The 25434-nt window shown below is 36.9% G+C and overlaps 2 protein-coding genes across 10 annotated transcripts in view; both read right to left on the bottom strand.

Moving 5' to 3' along the window:
- Positions 1-25434, bottom strand: part of LOC124642618 — a 143548-nt gene that overhangs the window by 97426 nt on the left and 20688 nt on the right. The gene's annotated exons all lie outside the window — the stretch shown is intronic.
- Positions 1674-6945, bottom strand: LOC124642617. 9 transcript variants are annotated; one of them, XR_006985794.1, is made up of 3 exons: positions 5553-6945; positions 4443-4579; positions 1674-3576 (listed from the first exon to the last, which is right to left on the bottom strand). XR_006985794.1 is itself a non-coding variant. In XM_047181127.1 (2 exons), exons 1-2 carry the CDS (start codon positions 5877-5879, stop codon positions 2124-2126), a joined length of 447 nt encoding a protein of 148 aa, XP_047037083.1. In that variant the 5' UTR covers positions 5880-6945; the 3' UTR covers positions 1674-2123. The 9 variants fall into 9 exon arrangements, 6 of the variants coding, with proteins under 6 accessions (XP_047037083.1, XP_047037082.1, XP_047037078.1 ...); XR_006985795.1 differs by having other exon boundaries at positions 1674-3533; XR_006985796.1 differs by having other exon boundaries at positions 1674-2243.

Below are 25434 nucleotides of genomic sequence, written 5' to 3'. Positions count from 1 at the left end.
TCCTATCGCGAGAAACCCGTTTTAGCAGGGCAACCTACCCGAATTTGACAAATATTTTCCAATAGAACATTAACCTACCTCTATTGTGATAAAGTTGAAAATCTTTTGAAGAGAAAAATTGAGATAGGTTGATGTACTGTCTGACTCTATTTATGTATTTTTGTTATGATTACATCAAATTGTTCACTTTTCAATTTATTTCGAGCAATCGGCAATTAGTTATCCTAACTCACTTTTAAGCCCACTAATACCCAGAAATCGCGCAAAAAAATTCGAGGACGACCAAATAAATCTAATATTACCATTCAAATGGCCAGCAGTGTACTAGTTTCTCCTTAATTTTTACGTATTACCTGCCCATTAAAGTTTCTGTCATACCTCGGTAGCCGCAATGCGGGTAACTCGAAGGTTAAGCAATAACCATACTTATGTCGTTCTCGATAAAGTCGTGGTGAATAGTAAAAAGCTACATTACTTTGGGTATATTCTTAAAAAAAAAACACAAAAGGTCGGGTCACGCACATTTCCGTGACGCGTTCGAGAACTTGCAGTAGGGTTGTCCGAAGTTAAGAATTTAATTTGTAGTGTGTTAGTAGTTTTACTTGTATCTAGAAGGGACTACTTTGTGTATCCGAATGAAAGTTGCCTAGGTATAGTCTTCTTCGATCAGTGGGCTATCAGACAGTAAAATATTTTTTTATTCGGATTGGTAGTTTCGGAGATAAGCGCTTACAACCAAAGTTCTACAAGTTTAGAGATTTGTTACAAATTAACACAATGAAAAACACGTTTTGTAGCTAATAAACACTATTAATCCACTCCTCTTTATCTCTGTTATTTAAAATGACCAATTTGCGGAAAACTAGGACCACTTTAATTAAAATATCTGTAAGTAGATTGCTTCCTAATATTTTATTAACAGCTCTTAATGTAAAGTACTTAAAATGGCAAATTATTATTTTATTTGTACCTCTAATATTTGTTAACGAAGTCTCTTTGAAATCTAAAAGATATTATACTTTTCTGTTATATTTTTTTATATTTGCCACACTTTTTATGGACTTACAATTACTATAATTCGCATTATTAGTTATAACAACGTAACCTTCAAGCGATTTTAATCATAAAATTATCCCGACCTCACGGCTAACCAACAAACAATTTCTCGTAATAAAAATTATACCTACAACTTTCTCTATGGTTCCAATTTTTTATCGTGGCAACAATCAGTGCTGGCAACTGGCAACCCTGACTCGGCGACATGTTGAGTCACCATTGATCAAAAAAATACAGATGTGATTTAATCTAACCAGTATTTACATTAGTTAAGCAATGGATAACATCTTATGACATATCAAAAGCTCACTTAGGAAAATTACTTACACCTTTGGCAGTCGTTACGAGTAGTTAGAAGCCAAAATCTGACCACTAGTCTATTGGCTATTGGCTTGCCCGGGTAACTGGGTTGAGGAGGTCAGGTATGTAGTCGCTCCATGTAAAACGCTAGTACTCAGCCGCATTCGGTTGGATTGGAAGCCGACCCTAACATAGTTGGGAAAAGGCTAGGCAGATGACCAAAAATTCAGGATCTCGAGGCTCGTATTACCTAATTTTAAATATGCTTAATTGTAACGACGATAGCTCAGCAGGTGGAGTAAATAATACTAGTGGACTGTATAACATGTAAATACGTATAATGACTTTAAATATAACAATATAGTACAATTAAGCAAATAAGAATTAAAGTAGTAAGAACGCGTGGGCGCGGCCGGTGCGCATAAGCAAGATTTGACCTCTGGACCCGGCGCATACGCGGCGAGCCGTTGTACCACGACGTCACAGTCACCCCCACTTGTCGTAGACGCAGTTGAAGCGAGTGGGACGACTCAACATACTCCCCCCGTTGAAGTGTCTTCAACAGCAGTGGCGACGGGTAACGGGCAAATTGTGTTGAACGCTCGCCGAATGACACCCTTACGTGTGCGGATGTCGGCGACTCGTGCAATGCCGTCTCTAGCAGGAAGCACCTTAACGATCCGTCCTAAAAGCCATAACAGAGGAGGTGAGCTTTTATCTCTAATGACGACAAGGGTTCCTTCTGTAAGTTCCCCTGACGATCTGAGCTATTTGGTTCGTTGTTGGAGCCACAAAATGTACTCAGGTGAGAAGCGTGGCCAAAAATGTTGCTTCAAACATTCGATGCGACGGAACCGCTGCAAGTTGTTTACGTTATCGTTCTGGACCTGTGGGTGAGGCAACAAGATGAGCGATCGTCCAATAAGGAAGTGGGCAGGCGTCAAGGGAATAAGGTCGGAAAGGTCATCGGAAAGTGGAGTTAAGGGCCTGGAATTTAAGATAGCTTCCACTTGAATTAAACATGTTACCATCTCTTCAAAAGTTAAATTCGTTAATACAAGGATGCGTCTGAGATGGTGTTTGGTTGACTTAACTGCGGACAATGCTAGACATGAGAAAATGTTACTTGGCTTCCCCCTACGAGCAATAAAGCGGTTCATGGCAGCCAGAAAAGCCGGATAAAGGTTCAAGATGGACGGCCCTCGTGGCTAAACACACAAACACACATGTAAAGCACTTGATAAGTCCCTACGGTCAGCTATCATGATGGGTGAATGGTGACGAAGTGTTGTAAGAAACAATTTCGGTAAAAGATGTAAAAGTCGTAGGTGATACATGTCAAATAAGAATTTACAAATAATATGTTTAGTTGCTTAAAGAATAGTGTTTAATATATTGTAATCATAAAAGGAATTGTTACAACTCCAACACGAAGGAAATGACTCCTGTTGGCAAAATCTTAATACATATAATGTGTAATGCACTATTCAACTCTTTAGATGTAAGTGGACCAGGACAAACTGTTTGTTTTTTAATTTTAATGTTAATGAAAAGTAAGTATGCGGTAAAACGTTGTATTTTATTAAATGTTTTAAATAATTTAGAAATGATATTGTCGTTATGATTGAAGGTATGAAAAGAAGAAAAGAAGAAGTTACTGTTTCTGGTAGATTTTGAGTGGGTTGATGCGATTCAGGAAATTGAGGCCAAGTAGATGAATCCTTGAATAAAAATTGTGGTCCCGACCACCATAGCGAAGAAGAAAGTAGCTTATCTGCTCTGAGTCCACGCGAAGCGAGGTCTGCGGGGTTTTTTTGTGACGGAACGTAACGCCAAGTTCTACCCTCCGCAGTTTCCTGAATTTCAGAGACACGATGGCGAACGAAGGTCTTAAGTTGCGTGGGTGAGGCGGACAACCAACCCAAGACTATGGTGGAATCACACCAGAAATAGACGCCGTCAATATGTAGTGTAAGTGACTGACGTACCTTTACGTATAATCTCGAACTCAACAACGCAGCACAAAGTTCGAGTCGGGGGATGGTCGTTGACTTGACCGGCGCTAATTTGCTTGTAGCAGTAAGAAGGTGTATGTGAACCTCACCACTAAGCGATACGCTGCGGACATGCAAACAAGCACCATACGCCCTTTCAGATGCGTCGGTAAACACCTGCAACTGCACAGAAGATGATGATTCACACGTGATCCACCGACGCATCCTAAAATCATTTAAAAAAGGTAAGCTATTTTGAAAGCTGTCCCGTGGATGCTGAATATGTTCGGGAACTGGCTCATCCCAGGAACACTTTATCAGCCACAGTTGCTGCATGATTATCTTGGCTTCCACTATGCAAGGAACGACCAAGCCAATAGAATCAAAGATCTGAGCAATGACAGACAAAATCTTACGTTTTGTGGCAATGTTACTGGAAGTTGCATTTGACATGGAGAAAGAAAAGGTATGTGATGAGCACCTCCAGTTCAGCCCTAATGTGTAGGGTAATGCTAAGCGGCGCTTAGCCATGTTATAGGAATCACCCAATATGTCAGGAGATTCCTTAAGTGGTATGCTAATTACGAAGCGTCCATCCGCATCACGGTAAGTGGACTTCAAAGATAATTCCTCACAAGAACGCTCTTCACGCGTGAGTGTATGTTTTGCTGAAACTGAGTCTGGCTTAGAAAAACGGTTTAAGTCTGCCTGCAAAGTATCAGCCAGCAAACATAAATGAGAAGAAGAATTTGATTTCTTGATGACTCCTGATAACAGCCATCCCAATTTGGACTCAAATAAAGTAGGCATGGATTTACCTAAGTCTATACGGCTAGTACCTAAAACGTTCCAAAAGACTTCAGCACCTACAAGAATATCTATAGAAGATGGAACGTAAAACTGAGGGTCAGCCAGGACTATATTGGTAGGTATATTTATATTGTGCACATCAATATATGTATTTGGTACACACGATGAAATTTTGGACACGACATAGCAATCAATATCGATGTCATATTCACTATTGACTGACTTTAATGAAATCGAACAACCTTGTGTACAATAAGAGGATTGATCATTAATGCCTGTTACCTTAGACTCGACTGTATAGGTGGAAATGTTAAGTTTACGAGCCAACTCCTGTGACATAAGGTTAGTCGTACTCCCGTTATCCAGCAGGATTCGTGCAGTATGAACGTTGCCTTCAGCATCCGACACATTCACCTGCGCTGTGGAAAGTAAGACAACTCGAGATGTAGAAAGGTGATTGACAGACGCTAAAGTACTAGTCGGTTGGTTAGGAACAACGGTATCGCGATCAAAGTGCAACAATGTATTGTGCTTCTCAAGACAATACTTACAGTGACCCAATTTACATTTATAAATATTATGACCTGGTCGAAGACAATTTAAACATACATTGGAAGTTTGAGCTTTACTGATACGTGATTGTACAGGCAAGCTTTTGAATTTATCGCATTGAAAAATGAAGTGATCTTTTTGACACATTGGACATGATAAAGGACTGCGAGAAGTTTCACTAGAACCCGAAGAATGTTTACTTTGTTTAATATTGTTGACATGTACACCTTCGCCTTTAGTAAACAATGACTTGGATTCCTCAAGCGTTTCTAATAAATCAGCCCTGTTACGAATGAATTCAATAAATACAGCTAATGTTGGAGGTTCTGACAATGAATTCCTATGCTCCTCCCACTCTCGGTTTGTCACCTGGTCAAGTTTACATGTCATTATATAAATGATCAGTGTGTCCCAGTACTCAACAGGTTGACCCAGTGTAGCTAACGCTCTTAAATTTTTATTTGTGGTGTCAACAATATGTCTTAATGAGTTACTTGATTCCTTGCTGATGGACTGCACATTAAAAAGTGATTGAACGTGGTTATTAACTAATAACCTTTTATTATCATATCTATCACAGAGCAACTTCCAGGCAGCGTCGTAGTTATCTGATCTAAAGTCAAGATTGTCAATAATCAAGGAAGCACTACCCTTTAAGGACGCACGAAGATAATGTAATTTATTTATGTTATCTATGCTGTCGTTATCGTGTATTATAGAAATGAAAGTGTCTCTAAACTCTAACCAATCATGATAGCTGCCGGAAAACTTAGGAAGGTCAATTTTAGGCAAACGAATAGAATTATGTTTGTGTGTGTGCTTAGAACAAGAAACATCAACCTCGGCTATGGAGTTCCCTGAAGCTTGCTTGCGAGCATTGCTGATCAGCTGACGTGCTGCAGCCACCAAGCTGTAGTACTGCTTTTCGAACTCCTCACGCTCCGCATATTGCTCGCTAGGGTCGTCCACCATCTCTTCCATGTCGGCCTGTAACACGTCGTATTTATCATATAGATTTTCGATAGTATTAAGTCTATACTCAACCTCAACAATCTGGACTTCGCTCAACTGTTCACATGACTTGGAAATGTTCAAGTATGAAGAAAATTGCGTGAGCTTTGCTTTAATTGAAGCACGTTTCTTAATAAGGCTTTTAATGTCAGACATTTTAAGAGAAGGCGATAGATTTTTGTAATAAAGCACTAAGGAAATATATAAACTATAACAGCAAGTTAACACTTCTAATAAAATAATAGCAACGAGTTGCAAGATAAAGTGCACGAGCAAGATTGTAGCAGAATGTGTATTGCTATTTAAAAAATGCAAGGCGTTTGTGCACTGATAATCGCTGCGTAATGTTAACGTTATAAGATAATAATATTAGATTTTAGCTGAAATATAAAACGACACTGCAATTGATATGATTAACTTATAGTGAAATGAATGAATGAAGAGATGAAACAGTTGAAATAAATGGTAAAATGGGATGAAATATGATGAAATAATGTGGAGATGACTTGCAAAAAATGTAACACCGTTCTTTAATTATTATGAGGTAAAAAATGAATGAAATGTAGGATATGGATGATAATGAATATGATTATGATGATGGAAAGATGATGAGATGATTAAATAAGGAATTGGAACGAGCTCACTGTTTTCCGGTGCAAACCACTGATGATGACTGCGCCGAGGAGTATTCTTGTCAGATATCTCAATGCACGACGACAATCTGAACACGTGTATTTGCTGTCCGTTATGATGAGTAATTCCGTTTCTTCTCGTGTCAGTTGGGTGACGTCAGCTAAGACGGCCGAAAAGTCTCAAGCCGTGCCGATATATCACGACGTAACAATGTTCACAGCGAAGAAACTTGATAATAATCACTGAGTCACTCGATGACGTGTACGATGTTCACCAAAATCCTTTGTCTTCTTTGTCCAGTTCAATTTTTCTTGGGAGAAGGACCATATGTAACGACGATAGCTCAGCAGGTGGAGTAAATAATACTAGTGGACTGTATAACATGTAAATACGTATAATGACTTTAAATATAACAATATAGTACAATTAAGCAAATAAGAATTAAAGTAGTAAGAACGCGTGGGCGCGGCCGGTGCGCATAAGCAAGATTTGACCTCTGGACCCGGCGCATACGCGGCGAGCCGTTGTACCACGACGTCACAGTCACCCCCACTTGTCGTAGACGCAGTTGAAGCGAGTGGGACGACTCAACATTAATCAAAATAGACAGTTTGTAGTGTTCAATACCTACCAAATATACCAACCTACCTACTATATGATAACAAATGAAATAGGTACCACTAATTTACCGACAAGAGGTTGAAAGTCAATATTATACATTAATAACCTAATTATTATCAACATTATCTATCTAAAAATAAATGACTATCGACCGATTCCACCATCAAACTAATCATGGCATCTTTTGATAACCAGCAATTTATTCCTTATTTTCCATCTCATCATCATCATCTCCCGAGCCTTTTCCCAACTATGTTGTGGTCGGCTTCTAGTCTAACCGGATTCAGCTGAGTACCAGTGTTTTGTATTTTTTCCTTATTTTATTAATATTCAAACCAACTTTAAACCCACACAATCATCATCCTCCGAGCCTTTTTTCCCAACTACGAGTATGTAGGGCTCAGCTTCCAGTCTAACCGGATTCAGCTGAGTACCAGTGCTTTACAAGAAGCGACTGCCTATCTGACCTCCTCAACCCAGTTACCAGGGCAACCCAATACTCCTTGGTTAGACTGGCTTCTGACTACCCGTAACGAATGCCAAGGATGTTCAATGACAGCCGGGACCAGTTTAACGTGCCATCCGAAACACTGTCATTGGTGTCTTTTATAATTTATTCTTAATATATTAATATTTAAACTAACTTTCAACCAACACAATCAAGCTACCCAAATACTTATCAGTTACCTGTAACAGAATCCCGTAACTGAACAGTAACAGAACCGTTCTCATTAACTAAGTTGTGATTGTAACTGCACAAGACTGCTGAGTATTAATTGTATAAACTTGGAAGTTCTTAACTAACCGTCGAGTACGTTAAACCTAGTATATGACTAACTAAGGGTTCGGGTGAGATGGTGTTGTGAAATCTTGTCATTGTGTTAGTGAGTGAAGGGTCTAATGTGTTATTTTTGAGTTTGAAATGTGCTGTTTTTAATCGGCTTAAAAAAAGTGGTTCTCAGTTTGACCTGTTTGTATGTATGCATGTAAGTATTATGTTTGTTTCACTTTTGGCCGAACTGATTTTGATGTGGTTTTCAGTATAGTAAAAACCAAACAGGGCTAATTGAAGTCAGTTTTATTATTTTGTTAAAATGTTTTTCAGTCTACAGCTGAAGTGTTTCTTTGTTTGAACTTTGAACACGCTAATCTCAGGATCTATTGATCAGATCAAAAAAAGATATAAGCCTATTTTATCCAAGTGCGCGAAGTAGTGTAGTAGTAGTGAGTCACGGGCGAGCCCGTTGGCTGGGCGCCAGCCCCTAAGATGACTCACTAATTCTAGTTCTGAATTAATTTAGGTATTTTAATTTTGACTGCAGGACTAAACACCTAACAAACCATACTATACTCGATACTTCATTATTCTTCAAGAGACATTGTCCCAATTTACCCAGTTTCCGAGGCTTGAGGCTTACAGGGCTATGAAGGGCATTTACAGCTCATTTTGATGCTGAAAAAACGTGGTCAGATTTTATTTAGACATTTATCATATGAATTATTCTCTACAGTTTTACGCGTCTTTAAGATTTTTTGGAAGTCCTTCTAGCAAGCTCAGGTAATTGAGATTTTTGTGCTACTACGGTTCGCACCAATTATCTTTGCATTTACGGAGTTACAGTTAGCCACTTGACTTTTCGTACATATCTGATAGAAGCTTTGCTTATGTGGTTACTTCATACTAGTATAAGATGTATATTATTAACAAAACTACTCCACAAGCATGAGGTGACAAATACAAATGGCTAACTTTAGAAATGCAAAGTTAATTGACACGAACACCCAGCGGATTGTGAATATGAATATGTACTTGAATAAAAAATTGAGTGAACAGATAACTTAATGAAAATGGTTTATATTTATTGGTTCCTACTGTAATTGAGAGGTTTTGTTCAATATGTTCTCTCGGATAAAGGTCAGTGCCGTGTCAGGGTGTCAGGGACGGGGCAGAAACGGAGGAATGTTCATTCGTTCGTACATTTGAGAATGCTCTTTTGCCTACACGAGTTCGTACATAGATAGGCACCATTTTTACTGTACATATGACATTCAAAAATTAATCTATCTCAATCTATGTTTCTTCAATAGTTTTACTACCTTATGACACCAGCGAAAGGGTCGATTCACCATGATCAAAAGCAATACAAGTAATAGTTTAAATATCAATTACCTACTTAATGGTATTTATTTTGTGTAGGTAATCAATAGATTAACTAAAGATAAAATTGGTAGTCTTGTTGTTAAAGAGCAATTTCTGCCACACAGTTTTGGATATAGTTAACAAACCGACATCAAAATTTAAAACAATGAAGACTTTTAGATCAATTTAAAAAAAAACAAATGTAGAGCTATATTGCTATAATACTCTTGAGTGCTTTATGCAATGTTTATGTACAATCCTCTATATAAAATGGGTTATGACGTTGACAAATCTATATTTTAAAGTGGCATTTGATATTCTGTTTGTTTGTAGATATTTCAGAATTATTGGACATGTTTCAATCCTTTTAGTGATACATGGTCTTAATTTTTTTATATTCCTAAACCATTTATGTACATCAAAGTGGAATTATTTAAATAACAGCTACTATTTCCCTTGGCTATCCCAAGTTCGGTGGGTTCCTTTCCTATAATCTATCTATATATTCTCTGATTTGGGATTACAGATTAACTATTTGATATGAGTGCCATAATAAGTATGCTCTATCTCCGATAGCTTAATACAGATAGATAGACCTTGCGCGCTACCAAACACCATACTATGCAGGTTAACCTCTCATAAAGTATACATAGATGTTCCTACTAAACCTGAAAGTCCAGTTACACCTAGGTTTAACCGTAGATACGAGGAAACAACAAGCTTTAGCCGGCTAGAACTAGCTTTAGCCCTAACACACACAAACACACACACACACACAAGCATACCCAACCACCCTTTTACCAGCCAACAAATTAAAATTATTTCTGACAATCAAAGTTCCTGAAACTGACGGAGATATGAGTGAACTCAAAAGCCGAGCACATCAAAGGGTCTTGGCAAATGACTTGCTTGCTGCAGACGTTACGTGGGTTCACTTCCCGGAATTGGTATAGGGTTGTTATATAAACTTTGTTAGCGTTGCAATGGCGTTTGGGAGTTTGGGAGGTTCGTAATTTTGGTATCATATTTTGTAGATATATTTTGACTACGGAGACGTATGCTAGGCATAAATTTATAAGCCTGAGTTAACAAATAAAGGTTTATTTCTTAATTCAGGTTGTCGGCTACCTCTACAAAAAAGATTGGAGATTTGATGAAACCACAAATAATTGGAGACATTCAATCAATAACGACTATAAAATATTTTCTACATTATCCATGTTCTAATACTAAGTGATTATAAAGCTGAAGAGTTTTTTTGTTTGAACATACTAAATTTAGGAACTATTGGGATGCTGGTGAAACCATGAGAAATCAGGTAATGCTTTTATTAGTATAAGAGCTTGTCTGTTCAACGTCATTGTAATGCTTTTTTTTATTTAGCCTTTTTATCGTCCCACTGCTGGGCACAGGGCTCCTCTCTCGTGGAGAAGGATTGATTGAAGGAAGGATTGAGGATTAATCACCACGCTTGCTCAATGCGGGTTGGTAATAATATTTTATGGAGCAATTATTAAATTCCCGTCCTAGAACATTCATGTAGGAACGTAATAGGAAGATGAGTGAAACGGAATGTGTAATGATGAATGATAGATGTGAAGCATGATAAAGTAAGAGTGAAAGGGATGACGTATTGGGTGTGAAAGGGACAAGAGTGTAATGTTAAAGATTGTAGGATGAAAGGATTGGGAACAAGGACGAGAGAACGGAAGGACGTATGGAAGACGAGCTAAGACGTTGAGGTTGAAAAGAAAATTAAAACTACAGTTTATTTCAAGAATCAGGTGTTTAATTCGGCCCAAATATCCCCTACCCCACATTCATACCATCTAAATAACAGTAGCTATCTGTTAAGCTCTTCAGCACAAACCAAACTCAAAACTGTTTCGCCGAATAGCCAAGAGCCTATTCCAAAACTTGCGCTGAAGTTCTACAAGTTCCACTTCCACTCCATCTGTCTCCAATGTGTGAAGATCTTTGCAAGCAATTAACGAAACTATATGGATATGCAAAATTTTGCTGTTTACTTGAGACTGTTTCCAAATGTGTTAAGAAATTCTGTTCAGTTTGTAGGGTTCCGGACCCCTTGAGAAATAAATTAGAATAGGTATATGAGCGCTTGGCCGTCTGTAAATATCTTTGGGAATGTCGATATTTTTCAAAATATTTTCTGAGAAACGCATAGAATTTCCAATAGGTACCTACTACTCAATCATACCGTTTTTTAAAGAAAGTCAAAAAGTTGTTTAGAGTCTAAAAAAGGCCATAGGCGTTTTACCTGATTCCGGGTAGTGGTTTTCCCAGGACGTGGACCAGCTAGTTGGGGGGGCTAACTTGAGTAGTACCTAGTAAACAGCAATTATCCTACTCAATATTATAAATACGAAAGTCCGTTAGTTTGCTACGCTTTCATGCAAAAACTCCTTAACCGATTATCATGAAACTTTGTACACATATTCTTGGTGGTTCTAGAATGGCCATAGGATACATTTTATTTAATAAAAAAAAATGCAAGCGAAGTCGCGGGTGGAAGCTAGTTATGTTATACAACTCGTTATAAATGTTATACTTAGTTTTATTCTTAATGCAGCAAGTTAGTTCCTTTCACTCCATTTTACCCTTACTTACGAAGATCTAGGACTTAGAAACCATTTAGAAAACTAAACAGCTGATGGTTCCGTACATTTGTTAACTAGTTCACATTTAACATACTCAGTAACAGAATAGTTAATTTTATTTATTTAACTGTTCAGTTGTGTTTCAAAGTTATGTGGCGTATGTTCTGTTGGTTAGTTTGTTCATATTTTATGTTGGAACATTGTTCATTTACAAAGGTTCTCGATTTTCTGTTGCTGAGTGCTCGTTATTATTATTAGTTGGTATTTTTAATTAATGTTTGGATTCTAGGAACAAATGGATAGTAATTCATGATTCTTGATGCACTAGGAACCCATTAAGATACGGGATCCATCAAAATTTGCTATAAGAGGGAATTTGAGAAAATAAATAACGGAGAAGTCATCGGCCGTCAGAAATCATGCTTTTCATCTGCCATGCTTTTTTACAAACTAAATAAAGTTGAGGTCGGCTATAAGTCTAACTGAATACAGCTGAGTACCGGTATATCACATAATGTGTAGTGGCTGCCTATCTTACCTCCTCAATCCAGTTACCCGGGCAACCCCATGTTCCTTGATAAGACTAATTCTCAGATTTATTGGCGTTTGACTACTATTATAATAAATATTGCAAAACATCTTAATTTCTTGCTGAGATTAGAGAACATTACGAGAATCTCTTATCAGAATCAACAATTAGATGTAGGTACTGTCCACCCATCCAAAAACAAGCCGCGTCAAGCACAGCTTCCCAACTAAAATCCCATACAAACCATCGCATCAATTGCACCCATTTACAAGACACACTACTAGAGAGATTGCTTGCAGAATTTTTGGAATAAATCCAAAACGGGATGACTGTTCCACAAGTTCTATTGGCTGGTCTCTGACCCTATGACCTGGGACCCCGGGAGCTTTGCCAATCGTGATTTGAGCTCGCCAATTAAAAAACAAACATTCCAAAATGGATTCTAGGTCGTAATGTATGATAGGATGGTATTTGTGACTGTAAATGGAAATAAAGGATCAATTTTTTGGAGTCCAGATGCTGTTGTTTTGTCTCTTTTTTTGTAAGAGCTGCAAAGGGAGTGTGTGTTTGTTTTGTAGCATAGGAATATAAGATAGTAAAATTATTTGATATTTTGTGTGTTATTTTGACTTTAAACTAGTGATGACCTACAGATCTTTAAATAATATGGCCGTTTACATATGATTAATATAATGAAGTATTTCTGTAAATACTCCAGCGGCGGTTTCACTCGCATCCCGTGGAAACTACTTTACGTATCCGGATAAAGAGTAGCCTATAGCCGTTATGCATATATGGGCTTAACTCTATCATTATTGCAAATCGGACCAGTCGTTTTTGAGATTGTCGCATACAAACAAACTCTTCAGCTTTATGATATTATAGCATAGACAGATAAGTCTACATCAATGTATCATTTAAGTATCTTAGTGTATACTTAACTTACATCAAAAATATTTCGGTTACATTCATCTGAAGTATAACTGAAACAGACCATTACTCACGTTTCACGTTGCTTTTATGAGCCTCTATAAATTTATTTCACTCAGAATAATCTTCTAAATACGATACTATTTCAAATTGTGTACGTAAATTTTAAAGTATGATTTATGTACAGGTGTCCGTTTCTTAAAGTTTGTGTGAAAGTCATGAAAATAAAAGACTTGTAAATAAAGAAAAGAATGGTGGTTCAATATTTTTATGAACAAAATTAATAAATTCACGTTTAAAAAGTGTATATCTATACTTATATTACAAAGCTGAAGAGTTTGTTTGTTTGTTTGTTTGAACGCGCTAATCTCAGGAACTACTGGCCCGATTTGAAAAATTCTTTCAGTGTTAGATAGCCCATTTATCGAGGAAGGCTATAGGCTACTTTTTATTCGGGTTCGTGCGGAGGTTCCCACGGGATGTGGGTGAAACCGCTGGCAGAAGCTAGTTTACCTATAAATATATTCTTAAAATTGGGATAAGGGCAGGAGGATGATGATGATGATGAAATATATTCTTAACCGAGAAGAAGAAGGTTTTCAGTTTGACCTGTATGTAAATATTGTAGGTATGTTTGTCCACCATTGGGTATCACACTTTTGCATAGAGTTCGATGCGGTTTTCAGCATACTATTTGCCACTTAGCAAAAGGTTTGAAATCTTGTTTAAGGGACAGACGCATTTTTTCTTGTGCATCTCAACTAGCTACTATTTAACTCTCAAATAATTGTTTACCATAAAAAATACAAAGCACAAATCATCATTCTGCATATTAAACGTCAGAACATTTCACAAAAACTCGATAAAAACCGCATGAATATTATATAGTGGGTTGATTGTGCCTCGCTGGGTGACCTAGTATGACGTCACGGATAGCATTGTACAATATAACTCTAAAGAGACTCACTGTTCAAAACTAACTGGGTTTTTAGTACATAAACGTAGTTTTGAACTTCACTAAATGATGAAGATTTTTGGCGGTTATTACAGGTAGTTAGGGCTAGAATAAACACCTCTTACTAAGGGGTATCAGGTTGCCCGGGTAAATGGGTTGAGGAGAGTAAAACACCGACACTTAGCTTCAGCCTAGATAGACACAGACTGGAAGGCGACCCCATCACAGTTGGAAAAGGTTAGACAGAAATGTTTGCGTCACTAAAACAAAGGTATTTACTAGTATTGTACCTTTCATATTGAGATTTAATAATAATTTGCCTGGGCTATATTTGATAACGAGCATCCACTAGTGCTTTTACCCCCTTAACGAGAGAACTACCTCCTGCACTCGGATAAATAATAGCCTATATGTTATTCTGATATATAACCTATATCGCTGCCAAGTTTCATTCAGTAGTTCAGTAGTTTTTGCGTGAAAAAGGACCAAAAATCCATCCACAAATACATATAAACTTTAACATTTATTATAATAAGATTCGTTTGATCATTCAAAAATAATACCTACTTCATTTTTTCCATTTTCAACATTACACTCGCATGCATTTAAATATATATACTCGTATATACCTTTTGTTTTTTGTGGCATAGCATATTCAATTTTATTATCAACGTGTGGCTTGAAACAATCGAAAACAAATAAGAGTAGGTTTAACGTAACCGCCGTTATATTGGTGGTTCACAGTTAGTTTATTTATTTTAGTGTGACACACAAAACATTTTTACGTACCCGTTGAACAGAGCGTTGGAAAAAATGTGTTTCTATTTTAGGTATTTTTTTGTGCACTCGGTTGTACCAACTTGATATAAAAAATTCAGGGCTACAGAATTCTATAAGAAACTATCCATCATCCTTTCTAATATTGAAATGCGAAAGTCATTCTGTTTGTCTGTCGCACTTTAACGCGAAAACTACTTATCTGACTTGCTTAAAAAATACACAGATAGAGTAGCCGAGCCCTGAGAGAGAGGAGTTACCGCGGCCCTGGTACATGAAAGGCCTACAAAGGAACACGATGGATTTTTAGCCAGTTAAAGTCTGACACTCCATCAACGCTGTTAACCAACAATAAAATAAATTAAAAAAGCCCTGAGAGAGGACATAGGCTATTTATTCCTTTGTTACAGCCTTTTTATCGTCCCACTGCTGGGCACAGGCCTCCTCTCACACGGAGAAGGATTGAGCATTAATCACCACGCTTGCTCTATGCGGGTTGGTGATTACAGACTTTATAGTCCAGGTTTCCTCAAGATGTTTTCCTTCACCTTTATATCAGCCATTGGTGTCTAAGATATACTTATTATTATTCCTCAGTTGCAGAAAATGTTTAACCCGCGATGTAAGTGTAATCGCGAAAACAGTTACTTATACCATGAAACTTACTGCATTCAAACTTGTACCAAAGAGATTTAAACAATATGAATCACTAACACAATTAGCAATAAACATAAACCTCATCTTAACCACCCATAAGTATAATAGCGCACAAAATTTAAATCCCCTAAAGTGCTAACCCGCATTTCTACTTATTCAAACCCACGGAGGACAAAACTATTGGAGATGTCATAACGCAAAATCTCTTAAGAAAGTAGCGCACCAAAGTGTGAGTGTTCGGGGGACGACGAACGTTAATAGCTCCGCTCTTACACGCCTTGATAAAAACCCGTCCATTATTTTCAAACTACGATCACCAATCAATCAAAACCAATCTTTGACAGATTGATTCTCCATGAGACCTTTGGAACCTTGCAACTAGCTTGATTTTTCTTAAGCACCTGTGATAGGTATATAAGAAAAAAAAACCTTTGACTTTGACTGTGATTGGTTTGATTTGACAAGGAACCTGAACGTCTCCTTAGTTCACGCCTACCGTTGCTTGACCTACAAGAAGACCTGACCTACCTTCCTTACGGCATCTCCGCTATATTCCTTCCTCCGTGTTTAAACTAAAGTACTGTTCAAACTAGTCACATTAGGATGAAGTCTTCATCCTGGTTGGGACAAATCTCTGAAGTTTTCTTACGCTGGGAGTACAGTCCGCATAATTTGTAGATTCAGAATAAAGCTGGATCTAGCTGGTCACGTAGAAGACTTGGGAAAGGGTAGTTATCATATCATTGTTAGCTTTTTTGTCTCACTGGCTTCTTCTCATACAGAGACGGAATGAGTGTTAATCATTCGCTTGCTTATTTAGCGATTTCAGACTTTTAAGGCCAAGTTTCTTCAAGATATTTTTCTTCACCGTTACTCAGTCATTAGTGTCTACGATACACCGTCAGAAGCCAAAGAGCCTAATAACCAGTCTTACCAACGGGTATCGGGTTGCCTGGGTAACTGGGTTGAGAAGATCAGGTAGGCAGTCGCTCCATGTTAAACACTGATATTTGGCTGCATCCAGTCAGATTCGAAGCCACATAATTTTGAAAAGGCTTAGCATATTGGAAGTAATACAGGTATATCTATTAAGGTTAACAAATCACAACTTGTTACAGTTACAGTTACAGCCTTTTTATCGTCCCACTGCTGGGCACAGGCCTCCTCTCTCACGGAGAAGGATTGAGCATTAATCACCACGCTTGCTCAATGCGGGTTGGTGATTTCAGACTATATAGTCCAGGTTTCCTCAAGATGTTTTCCTTCACCTTTTTATCAGCCATTGGTGTCTAAGATATACTTAGAAAGTACATACAAACTTAGAAAAGTTGCATTGGTACTTGCCTGACCTGGATTCGAACCCGCGCCCTCATACTCGAGAGGTTGGTTCTTTGCCCTCATCACAACTTGTAAAACGTAATAAATAGAGCAACTGCATCAATAACTCGAAGTTTCTTCCTTTTCAAGCGTATTTCTTGAAAAACGAGATGTGCCTTTAAAAATATAGTAGCTACCTAGTTCTCAAGTAGTTCGGAATAGTGTAAAGAGTTCTTGTTCAAACTAGTTCGGAATTTACGAGTATCCTAGTATCCTAGTTAGCAACATCGGATTATACTTATAAAGTTACGTTTTGTAAAACAGTTTTTAGTTTTAGTTTTCTTTTAAGACTGTGTATGAAATTTTCTGTTATTTTAAACCGACTTTCTAAACAGGAGGTTCTCAATTCTGATGTCTGTATTTTTCTTACTATGAGATGTAGTTTCTTATAAGTGAAAGGCAACATTTTTTGAGCTATATTTTATTCGGGTATTGGAAATAGTTTTCTCTGGACGCTGATGAAACCACGAGAAACACTATTGTAACTTTGTCCCAAAAATCCCCGTTTTAAAAACTCCAGAATCAACTAAAGACCCGAAAAAAAAAACGGGTCGAAAAATCTTAAATCATTACCCAGTTCAAAAGCCAGTCTTATCCACTTTTCATCTTATTATTTCGCCAAATTCTCTTCTCAAAATAAAAGACAGTGACCTCCGAAAACTAGGTTTCGTTTAAGAAGCAACCGAGCGTCAATGTTGACACGATGAGAAGTGCCCTTACACACGAGAGTTTTTCAGAACCACCTCTATATAAAATGAATCAGAGCTTTTTTATAATTACGTTTAATCATTTTAACCAACGTTTAAGCTTGCCATTCAACGTTGCAATGCAGCCAGCCTTTTGAATACACTGCCTGACATACAATGGTGACAGTGATGAGGATCAATTTTTCGGCGCCCTTTATAAGTTTTAAGTTTTCTTTTTTTATGTAAATATAGTTTGTTTAATTACTTAGATTTGTAATTCCAGATTTTTCCTATAGTCACAAAATATAGCCGTCATTATATCGGCCTATTGCTGTCACTAAACGTATGTGTCCCCTAATAAGCGCCAACCATCCTGGTTTTGGGCATCCCACAATGTCAATGAAGTCGGTGAAAAATTTACACAATGGTCACTGTTTAAAGGCATTAAAGTGAATGGTAAGGAACTTTGGGATTAATAAATATTAGCAAGCATAGTGCCTACTTATTGGTGGAGAATACGCCAAAGATGGTGAAGACACAATATGGGACAGTTCAGGTTAAGAAAAAGTGCCAATTTGTCATTAATGTGCCAAAATCACTTTATACAGCTTATTCGCAAATACTGAAAAAACAAAAACTCAGACAATGCAAGGCAGTATAAAATAAAAGAAAAAGCCATATCTTACCCGACTTATATCTTCTAAATGGAGCGAACCCTAGCGGAAATATTACCCAACTAAATAAAATTGCAGCTTAAAGGGTAGAAAGTTTTATTAAAATAGGATTATCTTTGCAAAGACTGTCAGAGATCTGGCTAAAGAAAAGCAAATAATAAAACCGGCCAAGTGCGAGTCGGACTCGCGCACGAAGGGTTCCGTACCAATAGATATTTAGAAAATGAGCACAAAAATTACGTTTGTTGTATGGGAGATCCTCAAAATATTTATTTTATTCTAGTTTTCAGTATATGTTGTTATAGCGGCAACAGAAATACATCATCTGTGAAAATTTCAACCTTTTAACTATCACGTTTCATGGGCCTGGTGACAGACAGTTGGACGGACGGACGGACAGAGGAGCAAAAACAATAGGGTCCCGTTTTACCCTTTGGGTACGGAACCCTAATAAAAAGATAAAGAAGCTAGCCAGAGTTTTGATTTTCAAAAGTTTAAGTAATAAAAACTGTTTTCAACTTGATTCTGAAAAGTGCGACTGTTCTTTTCAGCTCGTTTGTTTTTATTTTATTTTGAAGAGTTCTTTCTCGAAAACATGAGGAGTGGAAACTGTTTACTCATTCTCTTGTTTGTTCCTAGTTGAGTTATGTTTAGAGTTCCAGCGCATAGCAAACTTTAAGTCGGCCGATAGTTTAATCGGGCTCTCAAATCATGAATCATGACACAGACGAATGGTAGTAGTGCGCATATTACCACGATCATTTATTAAATCGACAAACAATTTGATTGTATTCTCAAAATGACTGTAATTTAAATGTTGAAATAAAGCTAGCTAGAATAATATTTAAATATACAAAATCCGTTACAAATGAAAATGTGTGTATATAATTCCAAGTTTTAAAAAATACTGAATATATTTTCGCAAAAAGAAAAACTATCTTATGTATATTATACTTCAACAATTTACTACTACACTACGGATAACGCTTAACACGTGCAAACGGATCACAAAGCTTCAAAGACTTTAAAAGGAGCAGAAGCAAAGAAAAACAAAACTATTAATTACCCTTCAGCTGTTTACTAGAATGCATTAAAAACGGCAAGTAATTGTTAAGCTCTCTCATCCGTAAGCAAACAGCTAAGTTATGCAAAGCATGGTGATGGGACAATACGTTTTTTCTCATGATTATCTATCGACTCGATAACTTTTTGTAGATGATTATAAAAAACATCAAATCCACGTTCAGGACTAGGTATGTGCCAATATTATGATTTGAATTTCATAAAGCACTGATTATATTAATCAGACAACTTAAATTGCTATTAAATTATCAAATAACGACTTATCCGTTTTACATAAAGCTCTGCATGTAACTAAAACACTGCTGTTATATGAACTTTATGATGGATTACAAATTCTGTGCATTAATTTTGTTAAGTTTAATCTTTGCTTTTAATATGCCTTAGTTATATAAAAGACCCCGTGTATTTGACTATTTTGTTTCAGTATTTTTTTGTTAATAGTTTTAACCACTTAATCACGAGTTTCCCAAATTGATAAAACCTCAATCTATACAATAAAATAAGGAAAACCGTGAATTCAATAGTTAATCTAGCCTTACTACCTTTTTAATTTCTTTACCGATTCCCGGAAAAACTCCCAGTTTTTCAGAAAAATCCCGCGAATCCCAGCACTATTGAGAGATGTACTTATTCTGATTACTTGCCCAGACATATTCTTGTCGAATAGCGTTACTAAATGTCATTCGGAAGCTAGAAGTTTTTTTTTTCTTGACATTTGCAGAATGTCTTGCTCATGAATAAATTCTTAATACCTGCGGTTTTCTTTACGACAGTACATCAGACTGATCTAAAATATTTTAACCGACTTCAAAAAAACGAGGCTGTTTCTTTGACTTGTATGTACATATGTTTTTGCGCGATTATCTCAAGTCTGGCAGAAGTGATTTTGATGCGGTTTTGAACATAGTATTTGTAAGATTCGGGAGATTTTTAAAAATATCGAAGTCGGTTTTATTTTTTGTAAAAAAAAAGTTTTATGTATTGTTGCAGGTGCAAAGTAATTGAATACCAAATGAGAGTAATATATAAAATTTATTTTTGTGATGAATAGGCTTTGCAGTATGAAAAATAGTGTTATGAGTTCAATTTGGAAAAAATATATTTTGTAAATATCACCTGAGTCTTGTTTAGAAAATGTTCATTTCAAAGAATACTTTTTAGCATTAACAATATGTTAAAGGTGTTATTATTAACGTGAAAGCACTATTGTATTTAACTGTAAGTACTTTGAATTTAGTTAAGTAACTACAATATTCAAACCAACACTTTCTTTGTTCCTTTTAAAACCTTTTAGTGATTTGTTGATAATAAATAGCAGATTCATTTACTATTTAGATTAGGTGGGATATATGTAGTATATATGTGTATAAATAGGATATATTATTATCTGTAAATAAAAAAAAATACTAACTATTTGTGCTAGGAGTTTTAATTCTAATATTATTAAGCTGAAGAGTTTTATAATAAGAACAGTTTGAAAAAAAAAACAGATTAGGTTAGCTTAGTACCCCGGTAGATACCCCATTTACCGATCCATGAAAAAAACTAGAGTCTGCCTTTTAACCGGGTGCATGAGTAAGTTTCCATTGCATACGAGTTACGACAATGTCAGAAGCTAGTCGAATATACATAGGTTTGCATAAAAGCCAATAAAAACAGCATTTCCAAAGCTATTTTTAAATAACACATTCCACAGAAAATTACCCTTTTTTGTACCAAGAATACTTACAATATAGCATTTGGTAAAGGTCACGTCTGAGTAAGCAGAAGTAATCAGTTTTATGTGTGTATAGTTCAGTAATGTGACATGACAATAAATGGGAGTTGTCCTTTATTTCCCATGGGTCTAAGTAGGGTGTGTTGAGTTTAAGCGAAGAAAGAACCACTACTACGATAGATTTCTTTTCCTATCAAATTATGTTATTTACCATTTAAAGTATGGAAAAATATAATTATATTCCTTCGTTGTTTTTTTTTAAGAATTTGATAGAGGTGGAGATAAAATAAGCATTCGCTTTTGCGTACATAATCATAACCCCTTTTTAAAATATTTTCCATTTTTTAATGTTATCGGTTTAGTAATTCCTGATATTAGCACGTTCAAAACAAACAAACTTATTTTCAGCTTTCTAAAACTACATATACCTAGCATAGATAGAAAACCCCACAACATACCTACAACAAACGACGCCAAAAACACCTACTAAACAATTTCGATTACAAAACCGTCTCGCAATTTCTTCCACTGATAACGTGGAAATTCCTATTTATTGGCAAGGCGAACTGGCACATCATAAATCACTGGTACTGGCAATGCCAACCAACTTGCTACTGCCAGTATCTACCTACCTACCTACGAATTTTATCTGCCAGTACCTATATTCCTACATACAAATGTTATATGCCAGTTGTAAGCTGTGTTAGGTTCTGATGTATTTTTGTTTTTTCTCCGGTTCAATTCTGTTTTGAGACTAGTGGGCGAATAAATAAGGTGTCTAAATAGGCAAATATTTTGATATTTAAAGTGTTCTGCAGACTGTCCAGTCAGATAGTTGGCGCGATGGTTGGTTAGTAATTCATTTTAAGACAGTAATTGTGAATGCCAATTAAACTTTTTCATGGGTCTGTCTGGATCGGCTAGATACCTGCCGTGACGGCTGATCATTGAGTGCACTACCATACTACCTAAAGAAACAGGTTGTAACTTACCTGTTTCTTTATAAGTGAGTGAATAGGATTGTATTGAAATATTATACCTGCACTGATCGGTACCTACCCGTATAGGTTTGTCTGTACCGGAAACTTGTTTCTTTATGTAAGCACCCTTACTCATGAGCCCGATCAACATATCGACCGATCAAAAGTTTGCAGTGTGCGGATGCTCTTATTCAGCCTGTATAAATATCAAAAACTGAAATCGGATTACCTGGCTATTACTAAAATATTTCTTTGGAAAGTAAACGGCCATAACAGCATATTTTTCCCTGAAAAACACCAACAAAATCTCGCACAGTACAACCCAACCATTCTTAACACTTACATAAGTAATGGCACTTAACACCTATTTAAATCAGTCAGCTACAAACAGTGGCCCTCAAGGAAACATAAACAAACAAACAATAAAGAAAGAAAGAAAGAAAAAATGGCGGAAAGTAAAAAGTACAAGTCGACTCTGCTTTGTATTCATGAGCCTCAATAAATAACGTTTTCAAGGCGTGAGAGGAAAGATCTTACTATCGGTGGCGTGAGAAAAGGTGAAAAAATCACCTTAGAGCATTTTAAATTATTAGGGACTTACTGTTCTACTCGATTCCTGTGGAAACCACTTCTCGCTATTGGGTAAAAAGTAGCTATAATCGATATCTGACAACTGAGATAATTTTTGAAATTGGTAATGTAGTTCTTGAGACTAGCTCGTTCAAACAAAGAAACACTTCAACCTCATAGTAGTTACAGACCAATTTAAACTGTATTGTAAATTGTAATAAACTATCTGAACAAACGAAAAAACTTTTTTGGAATCTTGAAGATAAAAATTATGAAACTAGTGAGTTCCAATGTTAAGGCTCACACGGAAGCCAGGTATAAAATTTATTTAAGGTTTTCTTCCGATTTCGATCCCCCGTAACATCTTAAAGTGTAGCGTTATGTATTTTTTAAATAACAATTATCTTCTGACTATACAAGACAAGTAAATAGTATTGAAATGACGGAACATAATTTGTTTTTAACTCAAGTTGTATAAAAATACATATTGTAAATAGACGATAATATTACAAGTTAAATGCTTTAAGCTGCATCTGTCTACCTCTTTGTTTAAAATACGCTCAAAAACTGTGTATAACAGTATATGACTTGGTACGACTCAAACATACACTCTCGATCAAATCTGGTTTCTGGCTATCTATAAAGGCTACAGAACTTAGATAAAATAACCTCCACTTTTACTTAATTTCCAACCCAAAACCACCCAACTAATAGACCCATTACCACTAAAACAGTAGGCAACTTAGTCCTAATTCGCGATTCCACCATTTTTTCCCCATTGGGGTATACTAAGGAGATAATCGCAGTTATAAATCAGGATACCGACAAAATATCGACTCGCTGTCGGCTGCCTACGTGGCTCGTGGCTCATGGCTCGTGGCTCCGCCGTACTGGGAGAGCATCCTAATGAGACCGTTTAGGTTGGCTGCGCACTAGCGATTTTGCGATTTTTAATCAGATTTTGGGTGCTGTTTAAGCGTGGAATGTTTTTTTTTGTGATTTGTGACACTATGAAAGTTCAAATACAATTGAAGATGTCATGTGTAGAATTAAACATTGTCTACAAATCTTTATTAATATTATAAAGGGGAAACATTTTTTGTTTGTTTGTAAAAGCTCTAAAAGTACCTACTGATCTGATTTGAAAAAATATTTTACTCTTTAAAACCTACAGTATTGCCGAGTAACATTAGCTATATTTTATCCGGGTACGGCTAGAATTTTCCTCAGGACGTGGATAAAACCGCGGGACAACAGCAAAATTATGATATGTCAGCCAAAAGCATGTCGATCGAAAAAGCGTTTTTTTCTTATAAAACAAAGATAACATTGTAAATCTTTCTTATGTAATCAGCCTAATTCTTATCGATCACGTTTCCATCGACAGGTAATAAATAGTAGCGAGAAAACGCTTTAAAAACTCCTTAGACCATTGAATGAAAGCAAATAAAAGTGTACGCTGCTATCGTCTATCGGATGTTTAATCGAATTTGGGAATCTTGGGTTATATCTGCTGTGATTTTCAAAGGTTTTGAAGTCATATGGTAATGAGGTTGGGTACCTACTAACTGGGTAGGTAAGCAAGTTAATTGTTTAAAGGTCAATGGCCTGGACCTAGGGCTATCAGCGGCCAGCGATAATTTTGGTATTGACAGATATAGTATGGTAGTATATATGTCGTAGCCATATCGTAGAATTGACCACTTCATGAAAAGCTTGAGCATTTCATGAAATGGTTGCGTTTCATGAAATGTTCATGTTAATTTGACCAGATCGTTAAATCGTCAACATTTCTCGATTTTGTCATCCACGTCTGGCCGTATGGTATAATAGGGTATCCATAAAATATTTAATACTAGCTTCTGCCCGCGACTTCGTACGCGGATCCTGTCCCTTATGCCAGCGACTATGGGGTCAGCAAAATCAAAGATCTGAATAGTCGCAATAGACGTGACCATAGGGATAAAAGTAGTGATTCTAATTAGTCCGCATTTAAGTTGTTGTTAAAAATATTACACGTATTATTCCGTAATAAAACATTAAATAGATGACAAAGTCGTGGTGACTTAGTGGAAGTCGTGGTGGTTTAATGGGTAGAGAACCAATCTCTCAAGTATGAGCGTGCGTCTTTGATTCCAGGTCTGCCAAGTGCCTGCTAATGCAACTTTTCTAAGTTCGTATGTACTTTTTACGTATATTTTGGATACCAATGACCGTTATTTGGAGGGGATGTTAAACTGTAAGTTCCGGCTGTCATTGAACATTCTTGGCAGTCGTTATGGGAAGTCAGAAGCCAATAAGTCTTACCAAGGGGCGTTGGGTTGATCGGGTAACCGGGTTGTGGAGGTCAGATAGGCAGTCGCTCCTTGTAAAACACTGGTACTCAGTTGCATCGTGACTGGAAGTCGATCCTAACATAATTGGGACAAAGGCTCTTGAGATAATAACAACAATAATAATGAGATATAGGCACCGCAGGACATCTGAGGCTGATGACGGGGAGTAGCGACCCCGCGGGGCTATATATATTGAGTTCTCCAGGGAGTGTATACTGTCCCCCATCTCCGGCCGGTCGGAGTGGCCCATGACGGGGGAAGGTCTCACGCCTCTGGCTTGGCTTGGCCGTCCAGAGTGGAGTCGCTAGAGCAGGATTAGTAGCCCTGCTGAGGGTAGGTGCCTCATGGTAAGCACAGGGAGCGCGTAATCTGCGTTTAAAGTCCGCCGAGGTATCCTAACCCTTTGAATTACAAAATAATAATGAGAT

The sequence above is a fragment of the Helicoverpa zea genome, chromosome 25 (genome assembly GCF_022581195.2).
Source record: "Helicoverpa zea isolate HzStark_Cry1AcR chromosome 25, ilHelZeax1.1, whole genome shotgun sequence".
Taxonomy (NCBI): domain Eukaryota; kingdom Metazoa; phylum Arthropoda; class Insecta; order Lepidoptera; family Noctuidae; genus Helicoverpa; species Helicoverpa zea.
This window is presented reverse-complemented; position numbering and strand designations above follow the sequence as displayed.